The sequence below is a fragment of the Alosa pseudoharengus genome, unplaced genomic scaffold, assembly GCF_046254945.1.
Source record: "Alosa pseudoharengus isolate Yale_2024_CS ecotype anadromous, Long Island Sound unplaced genomic scaffold, YU_APseudo_1.1 YU_APseudo_1.1_scf_1, whole genome shotgun sequence".
NCBI classification, from domain to species: domain Eukaryota; kingdom Metazoa; phylum Chordata; class Actinopteri; order Clupeiformes; family Clupeidae; genus Alosa; species Alosa pseudoharengus.
Window position 1 is genome coordinate 12795005 of NW_027468564.1, and position 20662 is coordinate 12815666.

The window sequence follows — 20662 nt, forward strand, 5'->3', positions numbered from 1 at the left end:
ACAGATAAATAAAAACAAACATAATAAACATAAACAGTACAGCAAATCAGTGGACCGTATCCTCTCACAGTTCCCTTCAGCAGTAGGCACGGCTGAAGTACCCTTGAGCAAGACACCTAACCCCTCACTGCTCCCCGAGCGCCGCTGTAGCAGGCAGCTCACTGCTCCGGGTTAGTGTGTGCTTCACCTCACTGTGTGTACACTGTGTGCTTTGTATGTTCACTATGGGATAAACGCTGAGACCAAGTTCCATGTCCAACCAAACACAGTTCTACTGAATTTGTCCAACCAAACCAATTATACTGAGCAAGTCCAAACAAACCACTTATACTGAGCAAGTCCAAACAAACCTGCCCAGTAGCTCTACTCTGTTACTCAGTGAGGTATACTACGAAGCACGTTAGACATATCTAGGCTATGTAGACATATCAAGGCTTCACAAAGCCTTGACTCAGGGGTATACGTTAAGTGATACTATGATAGCAGTTATGTAATATATTTGTCAAACTAGGCTTTCAGCTCAGATCCAGTAACTCTACTCTGTTACTCAGGTGTGTGTGTCTTAAGTCTCAACAAACACACTTTACACAGAGTTTATACTCCTCTTCCAAAATTATCTTAGATACTATTGCCCCTTGCAGAACCATGCGATCTAAAGCTGAACCATGGTTGAATAACGTTACTCGTACGTAACCACCACCACTACAATATTTTAGATTTTAGATTATTACCTTTTATTTAATTTATTTTTGTTCTTGATCCTGTTTTGTTGTTTTTTGTTGATGTATCATTTTTTGTTATTTTTATTATTTTCCAGCACTTTAGTCAACTGTTGTTGTTTTTTAAATATGCTACATAAATATATTGACATTTCCATTCACACACGTTTTTTTTTTGTGACAACTGCTTAATTTATCACTATTATTTTAATTTAGGATCTACTTTGTATTGTTATTTTTATTTTTATTTTTTGTGACAACTGCTTAATTTATTACTATTATTTTAATTTAGGATCTACTTTGTATTGTTATTTTTTATTTTTTGTGACAACTGCTTAATTTATTACTATTATTTTAATTTAGGATCTACTTTGTATTGCTATTTTTATTATTTTTTTGTGACAACTGCTTAATTTATTACTATTATTTTAATTTAGGATCTACTTTGTATTGTTATTTTTATTATTTTCCAGCACTTTAGTCAACTGTTGTTGTTTTTTTAAATATGCTACATAAATATATTGACATTTCCATTCACACACGTTTTTTTTTCGTGACAACTGCTTAATTTATTACTATTATTTTAATTTAGGATCTACTTTGTATTGTTATTTTTATTATTTTCCAGCACTTTAGTCAACTGTTGTTGTTTTTTTAAATATGCTACATAAATATATTGACATTTCCATTCACACACGCAGACACACACACACACACGCAGACACACACACTCACCTGGTTGGCCTGTGTCAGTGAGTGGTCCTTCTCCCCCAGGTGTTTATGCAGTTCATCGATCTTCAGCTTCAGCTCCTTGTTTGACTCCACCTCCTCTGTCAGGCTCCGCCCAGTCTCCGCCTCCTTCTCTTCCAGACGGCGAATCAACATGCAGAGCTCCTGGTTCCGACCTACTTCATGCTGATGAAGGCACAAACACATCAAACAGGTAAACACACACACACACACACACACACACACACACACACACACACACACACACACACACACACACACACACACACTTCATGAATAGTGTTTCAGTTTTGTAAGCTCCATTGGTTACCTTACATTACATTTGGCTGCCCCTTTTTAACCCAAAAGCTACTCCAACAGGGAAACAATCAATGTAGAGTACAATAAGGACAAGTTAGCAAGTGCTACTCCAACAGGGAAACAATCAATGTAAAGTACAATAAGGACAAGTTAGCAAGTGCTACTTCCATACAGTCAAGTGTCATTTCTAAGTGCTAGAATTAGCAAGTCTAGTTGTAGGTAGTGCTACTACTCATCTACTCTAGTAGTGTGTGTGTTTGTGTTTATGTGTGTAGCTAAACATTCACAACATTAAGTAAACATTCTGTGTGTGTGTGTGTGTGTGTGTGTGTGTCTCTTACCTGTAATGCTTGTGTGATGCATTGGGTGGCCTTCTCCAGGTCGATGCAGGCTTGCTTGTAACTCATGTCCATACGCTGACATACCTCATTCATCTACAAACACACACACACACACACTTCTATTACAACACAACACTATTGCCCCAAACTACAGACGTGCAAGGTCACTATGGTATTGTCTATGCAAAGGGAAATTATATATAGAATTGATTTGTTTTATTCTTGGCCTTTACATCTGGAATAGTGTATTATCAAAGAGAAGTGGTTGATGAACATCAACAGTGTTAGTTGCAGATGTACGTTCACGTTTCCAAGACTGGGAGAACCCAGACGAAGTGAACGTTCCCCGACATGATCCAGCAATTTAGCTAAATTGACCGAAGTGTCATTCTCACTTGTATGTCCCTCTATTCACTGAGCCAACTCCTGTTAAAGGGGAACTTGGCAACTATTTCAACGTAATAAACCCGTTTAGAAATTATTTGGATGGTTAAATGACCTGTTCCGGTGAAAATGGTGACTTTTCCCGCTGCCCCTAGCATCCCCCCAGGCGGAAAACCAACCTTGCAACATTGAGACTACCGTCCCGGAAAGAGAAGTGAGAAACAAGAAACTCGTTTTAAATCGTGTTTCTTACCTTGTAACATCCACATTGTCTGCCGAACTTATGCTAACCGTTTTGCTAGCTTGTAAACAAATCCATGTGCTTTATCGTTACTTTTTTCCACAGTTTGAAATAGCATAATGCGCAATTTCTCCAGCAGAGGGGGAAATCCTGCCAAGTTTCCCTTTAAATTCTGTTCTAATTTGCCCCTATCTGAAATAAGTGGTTGCCCTCGATCTAAAACAACTGGCTACCTTAGGCTGCAACGATCGTCAGTGCCGTGTTAGTGGGCGTCTGTCTTTGTGGTTGATCAACTAAAAATAAAAAGATATCTTGGGTGCTGACATTATTATTATAGTAAATTCCGAGAAACTAAATGAGAAGAAATAATTTACATTTTAGTGCACCAGCCCGAGATGTCTTTGACGATTTTATGATTTTATTTGGATCCCCATTAGCTGATGCAGAAAACATCAGCTTCTCTTCCCGGGGTACACACACAATATATAACAAACAAGAAACCAACATACAAGACAACAGATATAAAAACAAACAATAACAAACAACAGAAACCAACATACAAGACAACAGATATAAAAACAAACAATAGGATAGAGAGCGCGATGTCTTCAAGGTTTAAATGAAGCGAGTTTGCAAAAATATGTAGCCTATTTTTCAATTTTAAAAAAAATCTTAATTTTTGAATACCTGTGTCAGGGAGCATTCGACTTTTGAAAACCATAGGCCTAGCAGTCGCCAGGACAAGATAAGGGCAATGTAACCATTGTGTCACCTAATGCAAGGCAAAATGTTGCCAAGGTGCTTACGTCATTAATTGATAACTGATAACTGATTGGATGTGATGAGAGAAATGCCTTAACGGTGAGATAAGGCGCTCAATCACTACCGGTGTCTTATAGCTACGTTTGTTTATTGCATAATCGAATCCAGTTCATGCTTATTTGCACAAATGTATTTTTAATGCGACTTCAAATCCGTCTAAGGGCCTCCTTACACCAAACAACTTTGACAAGATTTGGGAAAGATTCTTGTCAGATTGGAGTCTTCCCCCCCCCCATCCCCTAAATTCCCCATTGTAGTCTTTTAACTAATGCCCTCTATTCAAGCTTTACTCAAAAACCTTTCCCAAATCTTGTCAAAGATGTTTAGTGAAGGAGGCCCTACAACAACTTGCAGCTGTGGTTACCCAGATAAGAGGCTGGCGGACCACTGATCTGGCGGTCCACTGGCGTTTTGTATAGTACGTATATGTACAGAACTCTTTGGATCCCGTGAGGGAAATTTGGTATCCGCATTTATCCCAATCCGTGAATTAGTGAAACACACTCGGCACACAGTGAACACACAGTGAGGTGAAGCACACACTAATCCCGGCGCAGTGAGCTGCCTGCTACAGCGGCGCTCGGGGAGCAGTGAGGGGTTAGGTGCCTTCCTACTGGTCGGGGTTCGAACCGGCAATCCTCCGGTTACAAGTCCGAAGCCCTAACCAGTAGGCCACGGCTGCCCCAATAATGACAATATGCCCCAATAATGACAATATGCCCCAATAATGATTGCTCATCGGTTCTGGCGGGTTGCCGACAATATTGTGCCATTCACTACAAGTAATGTACTCAAATTTACCTTAAATTACCCTTGAAAACATACCAAAACCACTTAATTTAATTTGTTAAACAGGCCCTTAATTTTATAACCCCTTAGGCCTAGTCTACATTTAAGGTGTTAAGTCAGGGGTTCTCTTGTTGCGATTAAGGGGTAATTTAGGACAATTTCTTAATTTTATTTTAAGGGATTCCTCGATTAAGGGGGGAAATTAAGGGAAAATCGAATCGATAAGCCTTTCTCCTTAATCTATGCACATTTCTACTTAAAAACTACTTTATTGAAGGGTTTTAAGATCAAAAGTAAGGCATTGATAAAGGGGTGAAATTAAGGGGGTTTGTTTCGTAGTGATTATTGGTCTAAAATATTTTTAATTTATCCTTCACCCATCACTTTAGTAATATTTAGTAGTATATTCATGACGATTAAAATCTAAAGATTTAGTGGTCCAACTGCGGACCACAAGTGGCACGCCACCAGCAGTCCACTACTCTATCTGCCAATCTGATTTTGCTATCTGGGGAGCAACGCCAGCGCGCGAGGAAACCAGAGGGTGGAAACACCATTTGTATCACTACACCAGAAATCCCAATATAGTTTATTTCCTTCAAACAAGCGCGACTCCCACCTTCGTGCCAACTCTTAGCCTCCCGGAATCGGTGTGGTTTGACGACAAGTGCTTCAGGCGCGAGGTCGAACCCTGCTGCATGTCGTGTAAAACAACCAAGATAAACGGTTGACTTTTAAATACTGACTTGAAACAATGACTGCAACCTCCCCGGTGATATATGAAAACACGTTTTCCTTACGAAATGTAAGTATTAGCCGCTCACACCCAGACAGTAAACACCGTGGGGCTGTTTTCCTTTTCTTCCTCGACTGACGCCTTCACAAGATTTAGTGGAGTATAGAAGTTTACCGCCCTCTAGTGCCCAGGATGAGAAGATTAGATTTTTATCAGTGCAGTGCAGTAGGTTTAGAGAGGGTGGTTTACAAAATGCCTAAAAATGTAATATTTGTGCAGGGTTGCAGTCAAATGGCCCAATATTTTGCCACTATTGGTCTAACATCTTTTTCATTTGTTCATTTATACTCCATAGTCCATACATCATTTTAATAACATGTCATGTCCTTTCTTAATATTCATGACAAGTTATCTGCCAATCTGATTTTGCTATCTGGGTTGTATGAACAATATGTGCAGATGTGCAGTGTGGTAGCAGTGGCATTATAACTGTAGTAAGAATAATATAGATATATGCAGTGTATTAACATAAAATATCATAAGAAAAACAGAATAAATAGTCTGTATGAACCGTAGACAGATATGTACAATATGTACAGCTATGTGCAGTGTGGTAAAAGTAGCCTACTGTACCATTGTAGCGCAAAAACATTCTCCAACCCCAAACAACTCACAATGCATAGTCTCAAAAGCAAGTACTTCATCTGAATCTGAATGAAATCTGAAATCCTTACGCCATTGTTCTTGAATAAGATAGTCAAACTGCTTTGTAATGTTGTTAATATATGACAGTACTCTGTAAGCAATACATCAGCACTGAACTGAGAAAATAGCATAGTGATACAATTGTTCTCCCCTACACATCTGTCTAGGCTACTGTTCATACAGCCCATACCATATTTATTTTGCTCTTATAACGCTGCTGTTAATATACAGCCCATACCATAGCCTATTTATTTTGCTCTTACAATGCTACTGTTAATATACTGCACATATCCTCACTGTAAACCTTACTGCAGGTTAAACTGTATACTGTACTGTTTACACTGCACTAATATGTCATACAGCCCATACCATATTTATATTACAATGCTACTTTCAATATACAGCCCATACCATATTTATTTTGTTCTTACAATGCTACTTTCAATATACAGCCCATACCATATTTATTTTGCTCTTATAATGCTACTGGTAATATACAGCCCATACCATATTTATTTTGCTCTTATAATGCTACTGTTAATATACTGCACATATCCAGGACCACAGTGTTACTCTGTAGAGTTGAACATGAACATAATTATTCTCACTACTACAAGTATGCAAAAGAAGAGATTCACATTAACATTATGTAAGAAGCTTGCATCTAATATATTTATTTTGCTCTTATAATGCTACTGCTATTATACTGCACATATCCTTACTGTAAACCTACTGTACTGTTTATCTTGCTCTTACGATGCTACTGTTAATATACAGCCCATACCATATTTATTTTGCTCTTATAATGCTAATATACAGCACATACCATATTTATTTTGCTTTTACAATGCTACTTTCAATATACAGCCCATACCATATTTATTTTGCTCTTATAATGCTAATATACAGCACATACCATATTTATTTTGCTCTTATAATGCTACTGTTAATATACAGCACATATCCGAGGCCACAGTGTTACTCTGTAGAGTTGAACATGAACATAACTATTCTCACTACTACAAGTATGCAAAAGAAGAGACTCACATTAACACAGAGTTCCTACACATTTTCCATTTCAAAATGCCAAACTTTTTCCATACTTAAATTTCCAAACTTCTCGGTAGATTTTTCTGACCATATTCTTGACATTGCGGCCACATCTGGTTTGGTAGCCTGGCGGGCCATCCTATATCATTGAAATGTATAGTCTGGAATCGATTAAAGACTATGCATTCAATTCCATCAACACAGTTTGGAGAGATTAGGCATGACAGTAATACAGATCAAAGACTATGCATTCAATTCAATTGGAAGTCAGATATCCTCAACAATGATGATTTGCATATGACATTTATTAATTTGGCTGGGGCATTCATCCAAAGCAACTTGCAGCAGTAGAATAACTTTTAAGCCATTAAACATTTACTCATTTTAACATGTCAGCTACCGAGCTACAACTACAGCAGTAGAATAACATTTAAGCTATTAACATCAAGCATTTTAACATTTAAGCTACAGAGCTACAGCAATAGAATAACATTTAAGATACATTAAGATACAGTGCATGAGACTAGCTAGGAATAATAATAATAATAATAATAATAATAATAATCTTTATTTGTATACCACCTTTAATACACAGAATGCAGCTCAAAGTACTTTACATTTGGAGCATTAAATACAACAAGAGGAAAACAAAATAATATTAATATTAATGTAACAAATAAACAAAAACAATAAATTACTACTGCATCTGTCAACACACAAACAAAAACAATACATTACTACTGCATCTGTCAACACTAGTACAACAGGACAGGAGAGGAGAAGGGCAGAAGTGCCAGCACAGGAGGTATTCTCCCACCATCGGGGGACCACAGATGAAAAAAGTCTGGATTGCTGTGGGGGTGAGAGTGGCAGGGAGATCAGGAGATGGCCTGCGCACTCTATACGTGCTCCAAGAAATACTCTATTTATTCTAAAAAGGCAACGTTTCGATCTCAACAGATCTTCATCAGGCAACATAAGAACTCTCCCTCTGACGTTTTGTCTGGCACCTGTTAAAACATATTTTGGATGTTTCACAAATGTGGGGACAGCAGGTCCAGATGACGTTCCTTAGAGGAGTGCAGGACCAGATGACGTTCCTTGGTGGAGTGCAGGTCCAGATGACGTTCCTTGGAGGACTGCAGGTCCAGATAACATTCCTTGATGATATCAGTGGCCAAAACTCTAAACTGAATCTAAAATGTTGGCAGGAAGGAGGGGAAAGTAGAGTACCTATGATGTACAACCGAAAAAGGAGAGGGCTCTGACAATCCTATACCGGACCCGGACCATAATTACCATAATTAGGAGATTCTATGATATACAACCGAAAAAGGAGAGGGCTCTGACAATCCTATACAGGACCTGGACCATAATTACCATAATTAGGAGACGGGACGAGAGACAATCAGATGAATAAACAAGTTATTTAAAATCATGGTTCGCTCAAAGAGGGGGAAAGTCAGATGATGAGAATAGAGCTATTAATGATTAGGCAAGGGCCACAGCTATCACGATTGGAATCAAGTATTGAATAATAGGATAAAAAATAATTTTGCAATTTAAATGCAATTTATTAGAGGTGTTCTAAGCGATGCTGGGTAACGTCACTTCTGTTGACATTCAAACTAAACAGAAAGCTAGCTCGCTACCTCCTCCCCCTCCCTCCTGTGCAGTTAAAACTCTCCTAAACGTGCATCTTGTCTGTGATTTGCTGGAATAGTTTATGTTTTTATGGGCTAGGTTTGCCCAGGTTGTTTTTGTTGCCGTTTTTTGAAGCCTTGGCTGTCCACAGAGATCACGTTTTTACAGTGTATTCAGGACACAGGCAGCTAGCGGATGGTGAGGTTTAAAAAAACGTGTGGCATAGCTTAGAGCACCTTTAACATGCACAAGACATGTCATGCAAACACTAGATTTGTGCATCTGCAGCATTTACCATGACTACCAAATCACCTATAAAAGGAAATGTCTGAGGTAGGTCTATTTTGATGGGTGGGTGGGTGTGTTTGTGTGCGCACGCTAGAGAGAGATAAGATGTGTGTGTGTGTGAAGGAAGGTGTTTAGTGTATTTCTCACTTGCAATTTAACATTAATTAGTTTACTACTACTAGTTTCCACAACTTAACATCAAATATAGTCATCGACACACAACATCAGGCTACAGCCTCTACAAATACCATACGTGTTCTAACTAGCGCTACAAAATTAATCAGCATCGATTTTTTTGTTATAAAATTATTCGACATCAGTAAAAGTCTAGTGACACTTAGTGCATTGCTATGGTCTCTCTCTGGTGACAGTGTGTTGGTGTTCTTTGTCTCCTTGAGTAAAACTCTTTCCACATTAACTGCAGTGGTATGACATCTCTCCTGAATGATTGTGATGATGCAATCTGAAACTTCTCTTTTGACTAAAACTCTTCCCACATTGAGTGCAGTGGTATGGCCTCTCTCCTGTGTGAATGCGCTGGTGTCGGTTGAGTGTTTCTTTTCGAGTGAAACTCTTACCACATTGACTGCAGTGGTATGGCTTCTCTCCTGAGTGAATGTGATTATGTAGTTTGAGACTAGTCTTTCTGTTAAAACTTTTCCCACATTGAGTGCACTGGTATGGTGCTTCTCCTGTGTGAATACGCTGATGTTGTTTCAAAGACCCTCCATCAGTGAAAGTCCTGTCACACTGAGTGCATTGGTATGGCCTCTCTCCTGTGTGAATGAGCTGATGTCGTTTCAAATTTCCCCCATCAGTGAAACTCTTGCCACACTGAGTGCATGGGTATGGCTTTGCTCCTGTGTGAATGCGCTGATGTCGGTTCAGATTTCCCCCATTAATAAAAGTCTTGTTACACCGAGAGCAGCGGTACGGTCTCTCCTTGTGTGTCAACTGGTGTTGTTTCAGCCTACACCAGAAGCGGAAGGTTTTGCCACACTCAGAGCAGGAGTATTGTTTTGATTTCTCCAACTCTGTGCATGAGATGGAGGGGGAGGGAGATGCATCTTTTCCTATTTTCCGAAACAAAACACAAAAGGAGGACAGGTAAGTAAACACAAACAACAGCCTCTTTTATCTTTCTTTCTTGTGATTTGTGGGGAGTTGCAGTATGAATATATGCTGGTCTATAGATTTGTATCTCTCGTGATATTTTGAGACAGACAAACTCATCAAACACAAAGCAAAATGCAAAAAGCAAAATTTGTGTCAAAAATTCAGTGAGTTCCATTCCAACAGTTCAACAAGATAATTTTAGAACCACTGTAGTTGGCTTAGAAATACTGCTCTATCGGCTGTTTTAATGAGTGTTGCTGTTTGTTGCAATTGTGCGACATTAACTCTAAGAGGGTTAAGTAAACACAAACAACAACCTTCTTTAACTCTCCTTCTTGTGATTTGTGGGGAGCTGCTGACCGGCTGTTGTTCTATTTCTTGCATATTTGCCACACTAGAAAGTTTCAGGTAATCAAACTCATTTTAAATATTAGACAAAGATAACCTGAGGAAACACAAAATGCATTTAGTAAATTAAATGATTTCACTTATTTAAGGAAAAAAGCTATCCAACCCTAGCCTAGAAATCTAGACGCACCCTAGCGGCAGCATATTAGATTTGCTGCCAGGGCTAGTCTAGCAACTCTCGGTTGGCTTGTGAGCTGGAAAAATTAAACTTCTATCAGGCCAATCAAATTGTGTATAGAGACGTAGGCGGGCTTCACATAATGATTGATGGCAGAGTTGCAACGGTTTGGCTTGAATTCCCTAACCTGACTCCGCCAGATGGATGCTTCGCATTTGCTCTGCGTGTCCATCTGGGAACTTTCCGTTGGAGAACTTTTGTGAAGGGGCGGAAATACTGGTTAGCTGATTGGATAAACCATCTGTCCATCACCACCTTTGTTGGTTATCGACGGGCCAAATCAACCAATTAGATGAACAAAGTGTTCTTCTAATGCCTTCGTTTAACATACAATTAAGTTAGGTAACGTAACTAACGCTAAGATTTTTTAACTTACCATTTGTATGTGACATGAACCTAATCAACGACAATTCCCATCAAGTTTTCACGGTAGTCCCTACACTTCTGAAGAAAGTATATTCCTTCATTATGAACTGGAATCGGCCATGGAGGATGTCTGTGTCGTTCATGCCTCCCAGCTGCATGGCTGAGACTCATAGCTTCACAGCTTACCCAGGAATACTTTCTAATTTGAATAAAACTTACGCGATAGCTATGCTCATCTCATCTGTGGATGCCGTCATGTTGTTCGTTGCGTCACATCTAAACCCGCCTCAAAACCAACGCTGATTGGCCGTTCGTTTGGTGAATTGCTCCAAATTTTCTCTATCGGAAAGTTGCCAGACTGATCTGCGAGTGAAAACCTGAAGCTCGCGAGATCAGGATGGTCTCACGAGGCTATGAATTCCCTGCTACTTGAAAACAAAGAAGATGGATTTTGCTGTTGGCAAACAGCGTGACACGAGTTAAGCTTTTTTTAAGGGACTGTTCGTTATTTATTTAAGGGGCCTCCAAAATGATTGAGAAAAAACGCATGACCCTCCCCAACAATTTATTGAGGCCTTCTGTACTGGGTCAATTAAGGAGCTTGCATGCTACCACTCCTTCCTTGAAATGCCTTGAAAATGCTGTCGTTTGCACAGTTTCACAAATAATCACCGGGACCGAAACATACCTGTCAACTTTTTCCGCGTTTATCACGTATTTGAACTTTTCTTCCACTGTCTTAGGAGGACCTGCAGGTCCGTCGCGAACTTGACAGGTGCGAGGCACTTTTCACTTACGTCCATGAAATCATGCGATAGCCTACTTTACACGTAGCCTACCTGTCGGTGCATTTTAATAGTAGGCTAATGGGCTACACCAGCTTGTCTAAGAGGGGGAATTGTATAGCCTATAACATTAGCCGAGTCACATAGGCTATTTGGCCATAAGCCGTTTATCATAGGCTACATCACGAAACCAAACTAGTGTAACAAAGCACTTTAACAGGGGGAATTAATTGGGCATGAATCAATGTGCTGAACGCTATTTGTCAATGAGAAGAAACACACTCGACATTCAAACTATTGATAAGATGTGCCCTATGGAAACTGGTCTGTAGGCTAACATTGGACAAATAAATGACATTGACTCGCCATATCCTGACTCAGAATAAAAAAACATTTTCTTGCTTAGGCCTACTTTGCCGCAAACTCCGCCATGAAATCATAGGCCAGCTTGAAGGAAGGCTATAGTCGAACGTCTTTTTGAATTCATAGAAGGGCGAGCCCACTATAGTCTCTCCTGTGACATGGAGGTGCCTGGGATTCGGACGTGCTCCAAAAGAATAAAAAACGTTGGGATAGATTTTTTATAGATGGTTATGAGGAGCAATACGAGAAAGAAATGTGATGATCAATGATCGTTGTTTTGGGACGTTAAGCCTTCCATATGTGTCAGTGAAGGAGACTGAAGAAACATGCTGTCACGTCAGGTAACCTAAAGGTTCTTAGTGATTATGAGGAACAATATGAGAGAAATTTGGTGATCACTGATTGTTGTTTTAGGACATTAAGCCACGTTAAGCTATTTGCTTAGGCTACAATAGGCGTTAATGAAGAATAAATGCTTAATGACATCTTTGGCCAGGTGCGAGGCCCATCAGACGCGAGGCCATGGGCGATGGCCCAAATATTGCTGTTTTCATGAATACAAAAGTTGGGTGACCCTCCCTCCTAGAAAAAAAAATGTGTGACCCTCCCCTCAACAAAGAATAAAAAGACATGACCCTCCCCTATTTTCCTCCGGTGGTCCATTCCATAAATACGGAACGGTCCCTAAGTTGGCAAAAATTTGAACTAGCCAACTAGCTCCGCTGGTGGGAAAATGCATGGGACTCATAGCGCTGTCCTATTGCGTGCAGAGGGAATTTGAAAGACAACCGATTATCCCGCCCCTCGGATTGAGCACTGCCAACGATGAGTGCCCAGACCCTACATTTTAATGTGGGTCTGGCTCGTCAGGCTAATCCAACCCTAGTGTAGAGGAATACATCTGGTTTCAGGGGAAAATAGGGCGGGGGAATGTCTCTGATTTCGAAAAAAAAGTTTTTTTCAATAGCTAATCGCGGAGATGGGGCCGACCTTGTAAATATGCACATTTTATGAAAATACCGGCAACAGCGGACTAACAACCAAAACGATCTTGCGAGTTCCATTTTTCCACTCGCAGATCAGTCTGGCTTCTTGCGATGGGGAAAATTTGGAGCCGTTCAACGTTGGTTTTGAGGCGGGTTTACGTTAAGGGTAGTCTAGCTTGTGGTTGTATTTTCATCCACACTAGTACTATTTTCGTCGACACTTGATATAAGATCAATAACCCTTGGTTAGATTTTATCAGATAACCAGTTTTGCAGTGTCTGTGTGTGTGTTTGTGTGTGAGTGTTGCTTTTTAATCAGCACTGCCTACCTGAATGACTATCTCCATAGTCATAATCATCACCATATTCATCTTCACCTTCGGAGACTGGAGCCTCCAGCTGCCTCTGACCGTCAGATGAGACCAGCGAAGTCTGAGACGAGACCTTTATTAGTTTGTCTGATGAAGTGATGTGTGACCATTATGGTTTTATGAAATGACTTCACAAGTCTATTGGCGTTAGCTTGTCAGATCAAATAGGTTAGCAGTTATATTAGCATTAGCTTGTCAAATTAAATGGGTTAGCATTAGCATGTTCAGTTAGCATTAATATTAGCATTAGCATGTCCGATCAAAAGGGCTAGCAATTAAATTAGCAGTAGCATGTCAGATCAATTGGGTTGAATTTATGATATTATAAACACAAACATCCAATACAGTACCTGGATCTGTTCAAATTGAATGTCTGCAGTTGAAGGGACTGTATGCTCCACTCTGGGGTCAGCTCTCTCTGAAGCAGGAATAGAGGAGATTTATATACACAGTTTCACACCAATTCATGTAGCAGAAACCCTCAGAATCAATACATTTGTTAAACACACAAACACAAGATCAACAGGGTGCCCATGGATCCTTAACCCTTTGAGGTCCCGGGCCTTTCAGAGTCAGACACTTTGAGACAGTCTGCTACACCTTGACATTTTTAAGTATTTCATCTAACTAAAAACATCTATGCAAAAGTGACACATATGGTTATATTCTGGAAAACCTCAACAATAATAATATGTAAATGTAATATGAGAATATAGTGAATGTAATGAAAATAGTTTTGATTAAAACTCAATGTAAACATAACTTGACAAAAAACTATTTTCAGGAGGTCTTCACACTATATAAAAAAGACACTATTAATTTATCTTGGCAAGACTTGTGAAGTCTGAACCTTGTAAACATACTGTAATATATACAGTATAAAGACTTGTGAAGTCTGATTCTGAACCTTGTAAACGTACTGTCAATCAATCAATCAATCAATCAGATTTATTTATATAGCACATTTAAACATGATTTGCATCAACCAAAGTGCTTTACAGAGACCAGTGGGAAGCAAACATATAACATATAACAAATAAGACAGAGGCAGGCCATACAAAAAAACATCATAAAGCAGACCATACAAATACACGAAAGAGACGACAGTACAAGCAGGGCTCCGGTCAAGATGAATCGGGAAACGCTAGAGAGAAAAGGTATGTTTTGAGCTGGGATTTAAAAGAGTCAACTGAAGGGGCGAATCTGATGGAGGTAGGGATGCTGTTCCACAGTTTGGGGGCTGCGACAGCAAAGGCACGGTAGCCCCTGTGCTTGAGATTGGCCTTCAGCTCTGTCAGTAACCCCTGCGTGGCCGATCTAAGGGACCTAACATTAGAGTAGGGGGAGAGGAGGTCTGAGATGTAGGGGGGGGCTTTTCCATTAATGGCTTTGAAAGTAAAAAGAAGGACTTTAAAATCAATTCTGTAACGAACCGGAAGCCAGTGGAGGGAGGCTAGGACAGGGGTGATGTGGTCTCGTTTCCTTGTGCCTGTTAACAGTCTAGCGGCTGCGTTTAGGACTAGCTGCAGGCGGGACAGGGATGATTCAGTGATGCCGCTATAGAGGGAGTTGCAGTAGTCTAGTCGTGATGTGATGAGAGCATGAATTACCCTTTCAAGATCTGGGGGGTTGAGAAGGGTCTTAATCTTTGCAATATTTCTGAGTTGAAAAAAGCTGGCTTTCACCACTGCATTTATCTGCCTGTCAAACCGGAGCTCTGAGTCAAAAATGACACCCAGATTCCTAGCATGGGGCCTAGTGAGGGTGGAGAGGGTGGAGAGGGTGCCTAGGCTGCTGGAGATGGTACTGACTGAGCTTGGGGGACCAAAAAGGACAATCTCACACTTGCTTTCATTAAGCTGCAGAAAGTTGTGTGCCATCCAGGACTTAATTTCAGCAAGGCAGGACATGAGACTGTAATATATATGAAGACTTGTGAAGTCTGAACGTTGGAAACATACTGTAATATATATAAAGACTTGTGAAGTCTGAACCTTGTAAACAGTAAAAGTGTTGGCTACATAAAAGTAGGAAGAGCATTCAGAAATGTTAGTTTCAATATAAATTGTAAACACTTCAAACTAACTATGTTTTCTCTGAAGCTCTTTATAATGAACAATACCACACCTGCAGGGTTCTCAAGTTTTGAGCTCAGCTTGGAGTGAGATGGGGGGGGGTGCACTCACTCACTAATTAAAAAAACAAAATTGGAAAGAAGCATTAACCCTTTGAGACCTTGAATTTGTCATTGTAATCCATACATCCTAAATCTTGTTTTTGTTTATTTTTCAGGGCAGTCAGGGATTTGTACCCATCTGGGAAAGTATAATGCATAGCCTATGTCTCTTATGTCAAGGGAAACCATTTGTGTTTTTATGTCACCAGGAAGCATGTCAGTAGAAATAACTTTTCATATTTAGGTGGGATAGATTGGAATCTTGAAATATAATAATCGTGACGCTGGGATATTCTATGGCTCACCAATTTACGAGATGTAGGCCTATATGTACTGAGTGAGACCAATATTTTATTTATTAGGCTAATTGCTTTATTCACTTGAGTAACCTATATTGTCACTGAATCATTGGACTAAGCATGTGCATTCCGAGACCTTTTTTAAATAATTTTTATAAGGACAGCAAGTTCATTATCTCAGGTTGCTATTACATTATGGTGGTTGGCAGGTAATGGTCTGCAGCAGTCCTGTATCTTTAGAAAAAAATGTATGTGTAGCATACTCGCTCAAATTGATAACACTTGTTGATAATAAGATAATTTTCATTCATTGTTGACATGGTCCATGGAGGCTCAGACGGGTGTCCCGGGACCTGATGAACAGGGCGCTAAAAAGCACAAACGAGTGCGAAGTTGCAGCCGTGACGACAGGGAAAGTGCAGGCAGCCACGAGAGTGATTGGTCGTGTACAATGAACGTTGCTGATGTCTGGGTTATGTCTGGGTTGTCTGGGTTTAAGCTATAACGACACAATCATTAGGTTTTCTTAATGACTGACAGTTTAGTTTAATTGATAGATAAGAAATACTTTTGCCATAAAGTAGGCTAGGCCAAATGTTCATGAAAAGGCTTGATTTACACACTCTGTAAAGTGCCATAAGTAGGCTGGTTTACCAAATGACCGACAGTTGAATTTCTGAATAAAAAGAATGTTTGTGCAGTTCTGAAATCTTAAACGTGTAACCCCACACAAGCATAACGTGGTTGTAGGGAGGGGATGTGCTATTTTGGAATTTTACCCGGATACAACGAATAGCAACGACTATTTTTTGATTGGATGTCGGTGGCTATGTATTTTTTGATTTGGCTGGTGAGTGGTGCGCTAGTTCTGAACCCTGCGAGAAATCCTCTCGTATCCCTGCGCCTCCTCTAATAATTATGCAGATACCTTGACATCCGTAGTCATATTTCTGCGTGAGAAATGCAAGGTGTGGCGTGTGAACTTGTTGAATTTTAGTGTGTCTCACGCCCATTGCGTGAGACTTGAGAACCCTGCACACCTGTAATGTCCCCCTCCAAATGTCTGTGTGTGTGTCTGTGTGTATGTGTGTGTGTGTGTGTGTGTGTGTGTGTGTGTGTGTGTGTGTGTGTGTGTGTGTGTTCCTCTCCACAACTCCTTACCATACTGACTGCACTCCTCATATCCATGAACAGCCTTTTCTTCTTTAATCCCAGAGACTGGAGCTTGCAAATGGGTCTGACCATCAGACGAGATCAGCAGAATCTGATCGTCAGACGAGACTGGCGGAATCTGACCATCAGGCGACTCCAGCTGTTCTGACCAGACCATTGGCTCCTCAGCTGCTGTCAGCTGATCTGATTGGACAGGAGAGCTGGGACTCCTGATTTGCTGCAAAACACATGAGAGATGTTGTGTTTGAGATGAATGTGTTTGAACATGTAAATGTTTGTATGTATGTGTGTGTGTATGTATGTGTGTGTGTGTGTGTGTGTAAGTAACTGTGTACATGAGTGTGCATGTTTGCATGTTTGTGTGTGTAACTTTGAATGCAGTATGTGTGTGTGTGTGTGTGTGTGTGTGTTTGCATGTTTTTGTGTGTAACAGTGTATATGAGTATGTGTGTTTGTATGTTTGAGTGTATGTGTGTGTGACCAATGACGGGGAGACATATCCCAACGCTGCGTTGTCATGGACTACAGGTACAAACTACAGCCTGTGCATTTTAAAATAGTCTTCGAATCGTAATCTACACAACACAGTGAGTATTTATGTGTGTGTGTGTGTGTGTGTGTGTGTGTGTGTGTTTGTATGTATGCTTGTGTGTGTAAGTGTGTTTGTATGTTTGTGTGTGTGTCAAGGTTTCTGTTACAAACTCCAGTTACAAACTCCGGCCCGTCAAAGCACTTTAATCCGGCTCGCTATTTTTTTCCTGTGATAGAGACGACGTCGGTTAGCTTTACTCCAAAGTGTCTGAGTGTGCATGAGAGTGAGAGAGAGTGGCAGGTGTCATTGTTGATAATTAAATGGTCAGTAGTGGGAACTACTGTTGTCTTCATGATTTCCTTCTTACAAGAAACTTTTAAAAGGAAATCATGAAGACAACAGTAGTTCCCACTCCTGACCATTTAAAAACTATAGGTACAGCACTAGCCATAACAGAGCGGGCAGAATCATAGACCTCTGAAGTTCGCCTACAAAAAAGAACCAAAACGGCCATCTTTGCCCATATAAGGAGATCCGGTTGTTAATTGAAGCTAACTACATATGGCAAGTTGCATTGCAAGTTAGCTCTGGGGTAGCAAAAATCTAAGTGTGCCGCTTTCACGTACCAGAGATCACAGTATCCACTCGAAGGCAGAGGACAAAAGTGTGTTCAGGAAAACGTCTGCATTTCAGAGTTTTTCATCCCTGCGAGAGTTTAACAGGTGCGATAATTCAAAATACCCATGTTATTTTCCCATTGGAAAAATCGGCAGATACCGGATCTCAAAGATGGCAGCTTTTTTGTAGGTGAACTTCAGAGGTCTATGGAGAACTAAACGTGAATTAAAGCGACAGTGCACAGTGCAATGAGGCCCGCCAGCCAATTTTTCAAAACCCAATGAGTTTGCCCACCTCTGGTGTAGACACACTGTAGATGTATTAAAACATGGACGATGCTGCGTGGCCAGCCATAATTGATTATCTGTCTACCAGATTTTGTTAAATAAAAAAGATTGTTTATATCTTACTGCTTGTATTTTTGGATGAAAACATAAGTAATATTGAAAACTATCATATTAAAAATATACAGCATCTTAATGCATTCTGTCAAGTCAAATCTCTTATATGGCAAAGTGTATTTGACGCATTGTGATGCATCATGATGCATAGAGGTATCGATTTGAATCGAATCGCTGACATGATAATCGTAATTGAATCGAGAGATCAGGGAAGATTCACACCTCGAATGTTTAGTGTGTGTGTGTGTATGTGTGTACATCTCACCTTGATCTGGCTCTCTCCACCCTGTGGCCATTCATTCTCTTCCTGAACCGTCCTGTTGGGGGGATTGATAATTTGTTAAATAAAAAAAAAACTTAAAGGAGAATTCCGGTGTGATATTGACCTAAAGTGTGTTGAAACATGATACCGAGTGTGAACGTATGTCTCATAGCCCATCTCGGCTTGTCCCCTGCACTCCAAAATCTGGCGCTAGTTAGCCGATGCTACCAACAGCTTTTTCAATTGTGGTGCTTCGGCATCGGGCTAGCCATGCAAATAAATCACTGTTTTACACCATTTACGCGGCTCGATGTATCTCCACACTTCATTGGTAGACTACCGAAGGCCCTGACATTTAAAACGAGACATTGAGAACTTTTAAAAAGCACTGGTAGTTTACTTACAAGACGATTTATACAGACAGTATCTTCACGAAGTTTAGCGTTTGCAGCCATCTTGAATTTAGTCACGATAAATCGAGTGACGAGTAAGAATGAACAGGTATGATAAGGGATCAGATTCCAAAAATAATTCCGTGGAAATGCATGGATTCCAGTTGCTGCTACTGGAAGAAACTGGAATCCATGCATTTCCACAGAATTATTTTTGAAATCTGATCCCTTATCATACCTGTTCATTCTTACTCGTCGCTCTACTTATCGTGACTAAATTCAAGATGGCTGCAAACGCTAAACTTCGTGAAGATACTGTCTGTATAAATCGTCTTGTAAGTAAACTACCAGTGCTTTTTAAAAGTTCTCAATGTCTCGTTTTAAATGTCAGGGCCTTCGGTAGTCTACCAATGAAGTGTGGAGATACATGGAGCCTCGTAAATGGTGTAAAACAGTGATTTATTTGCATGGCTAGCCCGATGCCGAAGCACCACAATTGAAAAAGCTGTTGCAGGGGACAAGCCGAGATGGGCTATGAGACATACGTTCACACTCGGTATCATGTTTCAACACACTTTAGGTCAATATCACACCGGAATACTCCTTTAATATGCCACGCACTTCCTGGAAGGCTTTTCAGCCATAAACAACAAGATGCCGTTGTTGGCCAAGATGTTTGTAGAGTCGGAGTGAACACGAAAGGAGCAGAATATAACAGAAGGCACACCACCGAAACTAAACGTGTGTGTGTGTGTGTGTGTGTGTGTGTGTGTATCTATCTATCTATAGATAGATACAAGAAGGCACACCACCGGAACTAAACGTGCTGAAAAGTGTGTGTGTGTGTGTGTGTGTGTGTGTGTGTGTGTGTGTGTGTGTGTTGCCATTGTTTGGCGCTCTACCGGAACTAAACATGCTGGATGAAACAGAGAGAGACCGAAATAGAGTGCTCCATAATGAAAACGGCGTGTGTTTGTGTGTGCGTTTATGTGCGTGTGTGTGTTTATGTGCGTGTGTGCATTTATGTGCGTGTGTGCGTTTATGTGCGTGTGTGTGTTTATGTGCGTGTGTGTGTTTATGTGCGTGCGTGTGTGCATGTTTGTGTGTGTGTGTGTATGTGTATGTGTATGTGTATGTGTATGTGTATGTGTATGTGTATGTGTAGTGTGTGTATGTGTATGTGTAGTGTGTGTGTGTGTATATGTGTTGTGTGTGTGTGTGTATGTGTGTTGTGTGTGTGTGTGTGTGTGTGTGTGCGTGCGTGCGTGCATGTCTGTATACCTATCACTTTGTTGGGCTTGATGTTGATGCAGGTCCCTTAGCTCATTCTTCAAGGAAGCCACAGTCTGTATCGAAATAGAAACACACACACACACACACACACACACACACACACACACACACACACACACACACACACACACACACACACACTCTATTTACACTAAAATATGACTCCTCCCTCCC

General features: G+C 40.4%; 2 protein-coding genes across 2 annotated transcripts in view; both read right to left on the bottom strand.

Annotated features, from left to right (window-relative positions):
* The window catches only part of LOC143117044 (uncharacterized), a 15606-nt gene extending 10406 nt beyond the window's left edge, over positions 1-5200 (bottom strand). Inside the window, exons 1-3 of the mRNA XM_076278504.1 lie at positions 4966-5200; positions 2111-2203; positions 1455-1634 (exon numbers count right to left, since the gene is read on the bottom strand). Coding sequence (XP_076134619.1) covers positions 1455-1634; positions 2111-2203; positions 4966-5046 — 354 coding nt within the window. The 5' untranslated portion in view covers positions 5047-5200. The remainder of the gene's footprint in view (positions 1-1454; positions 1635-2110; positions 2204-4965) is intronic.
* A 1954-nt stretch (positions 5201-7154) lies between these two features.
* Positions 7155-20662, bottom strand: part of LOC143136367 (uncharacterized) — a 68756-nt gene continuing 55248 nt past the window's right edge. Inside the window, exon 12 of the mRNA XM_076297054.1 lies at positions 7155-9465. Coding sequence (XP_076153169.1) covers positions 9184-9465 — 282 coding nt within the window. The 3' untranslated portion in view covers positions 7155-9183. The remainder of the gene's footprint in view (positions 9466-20662) is intronic.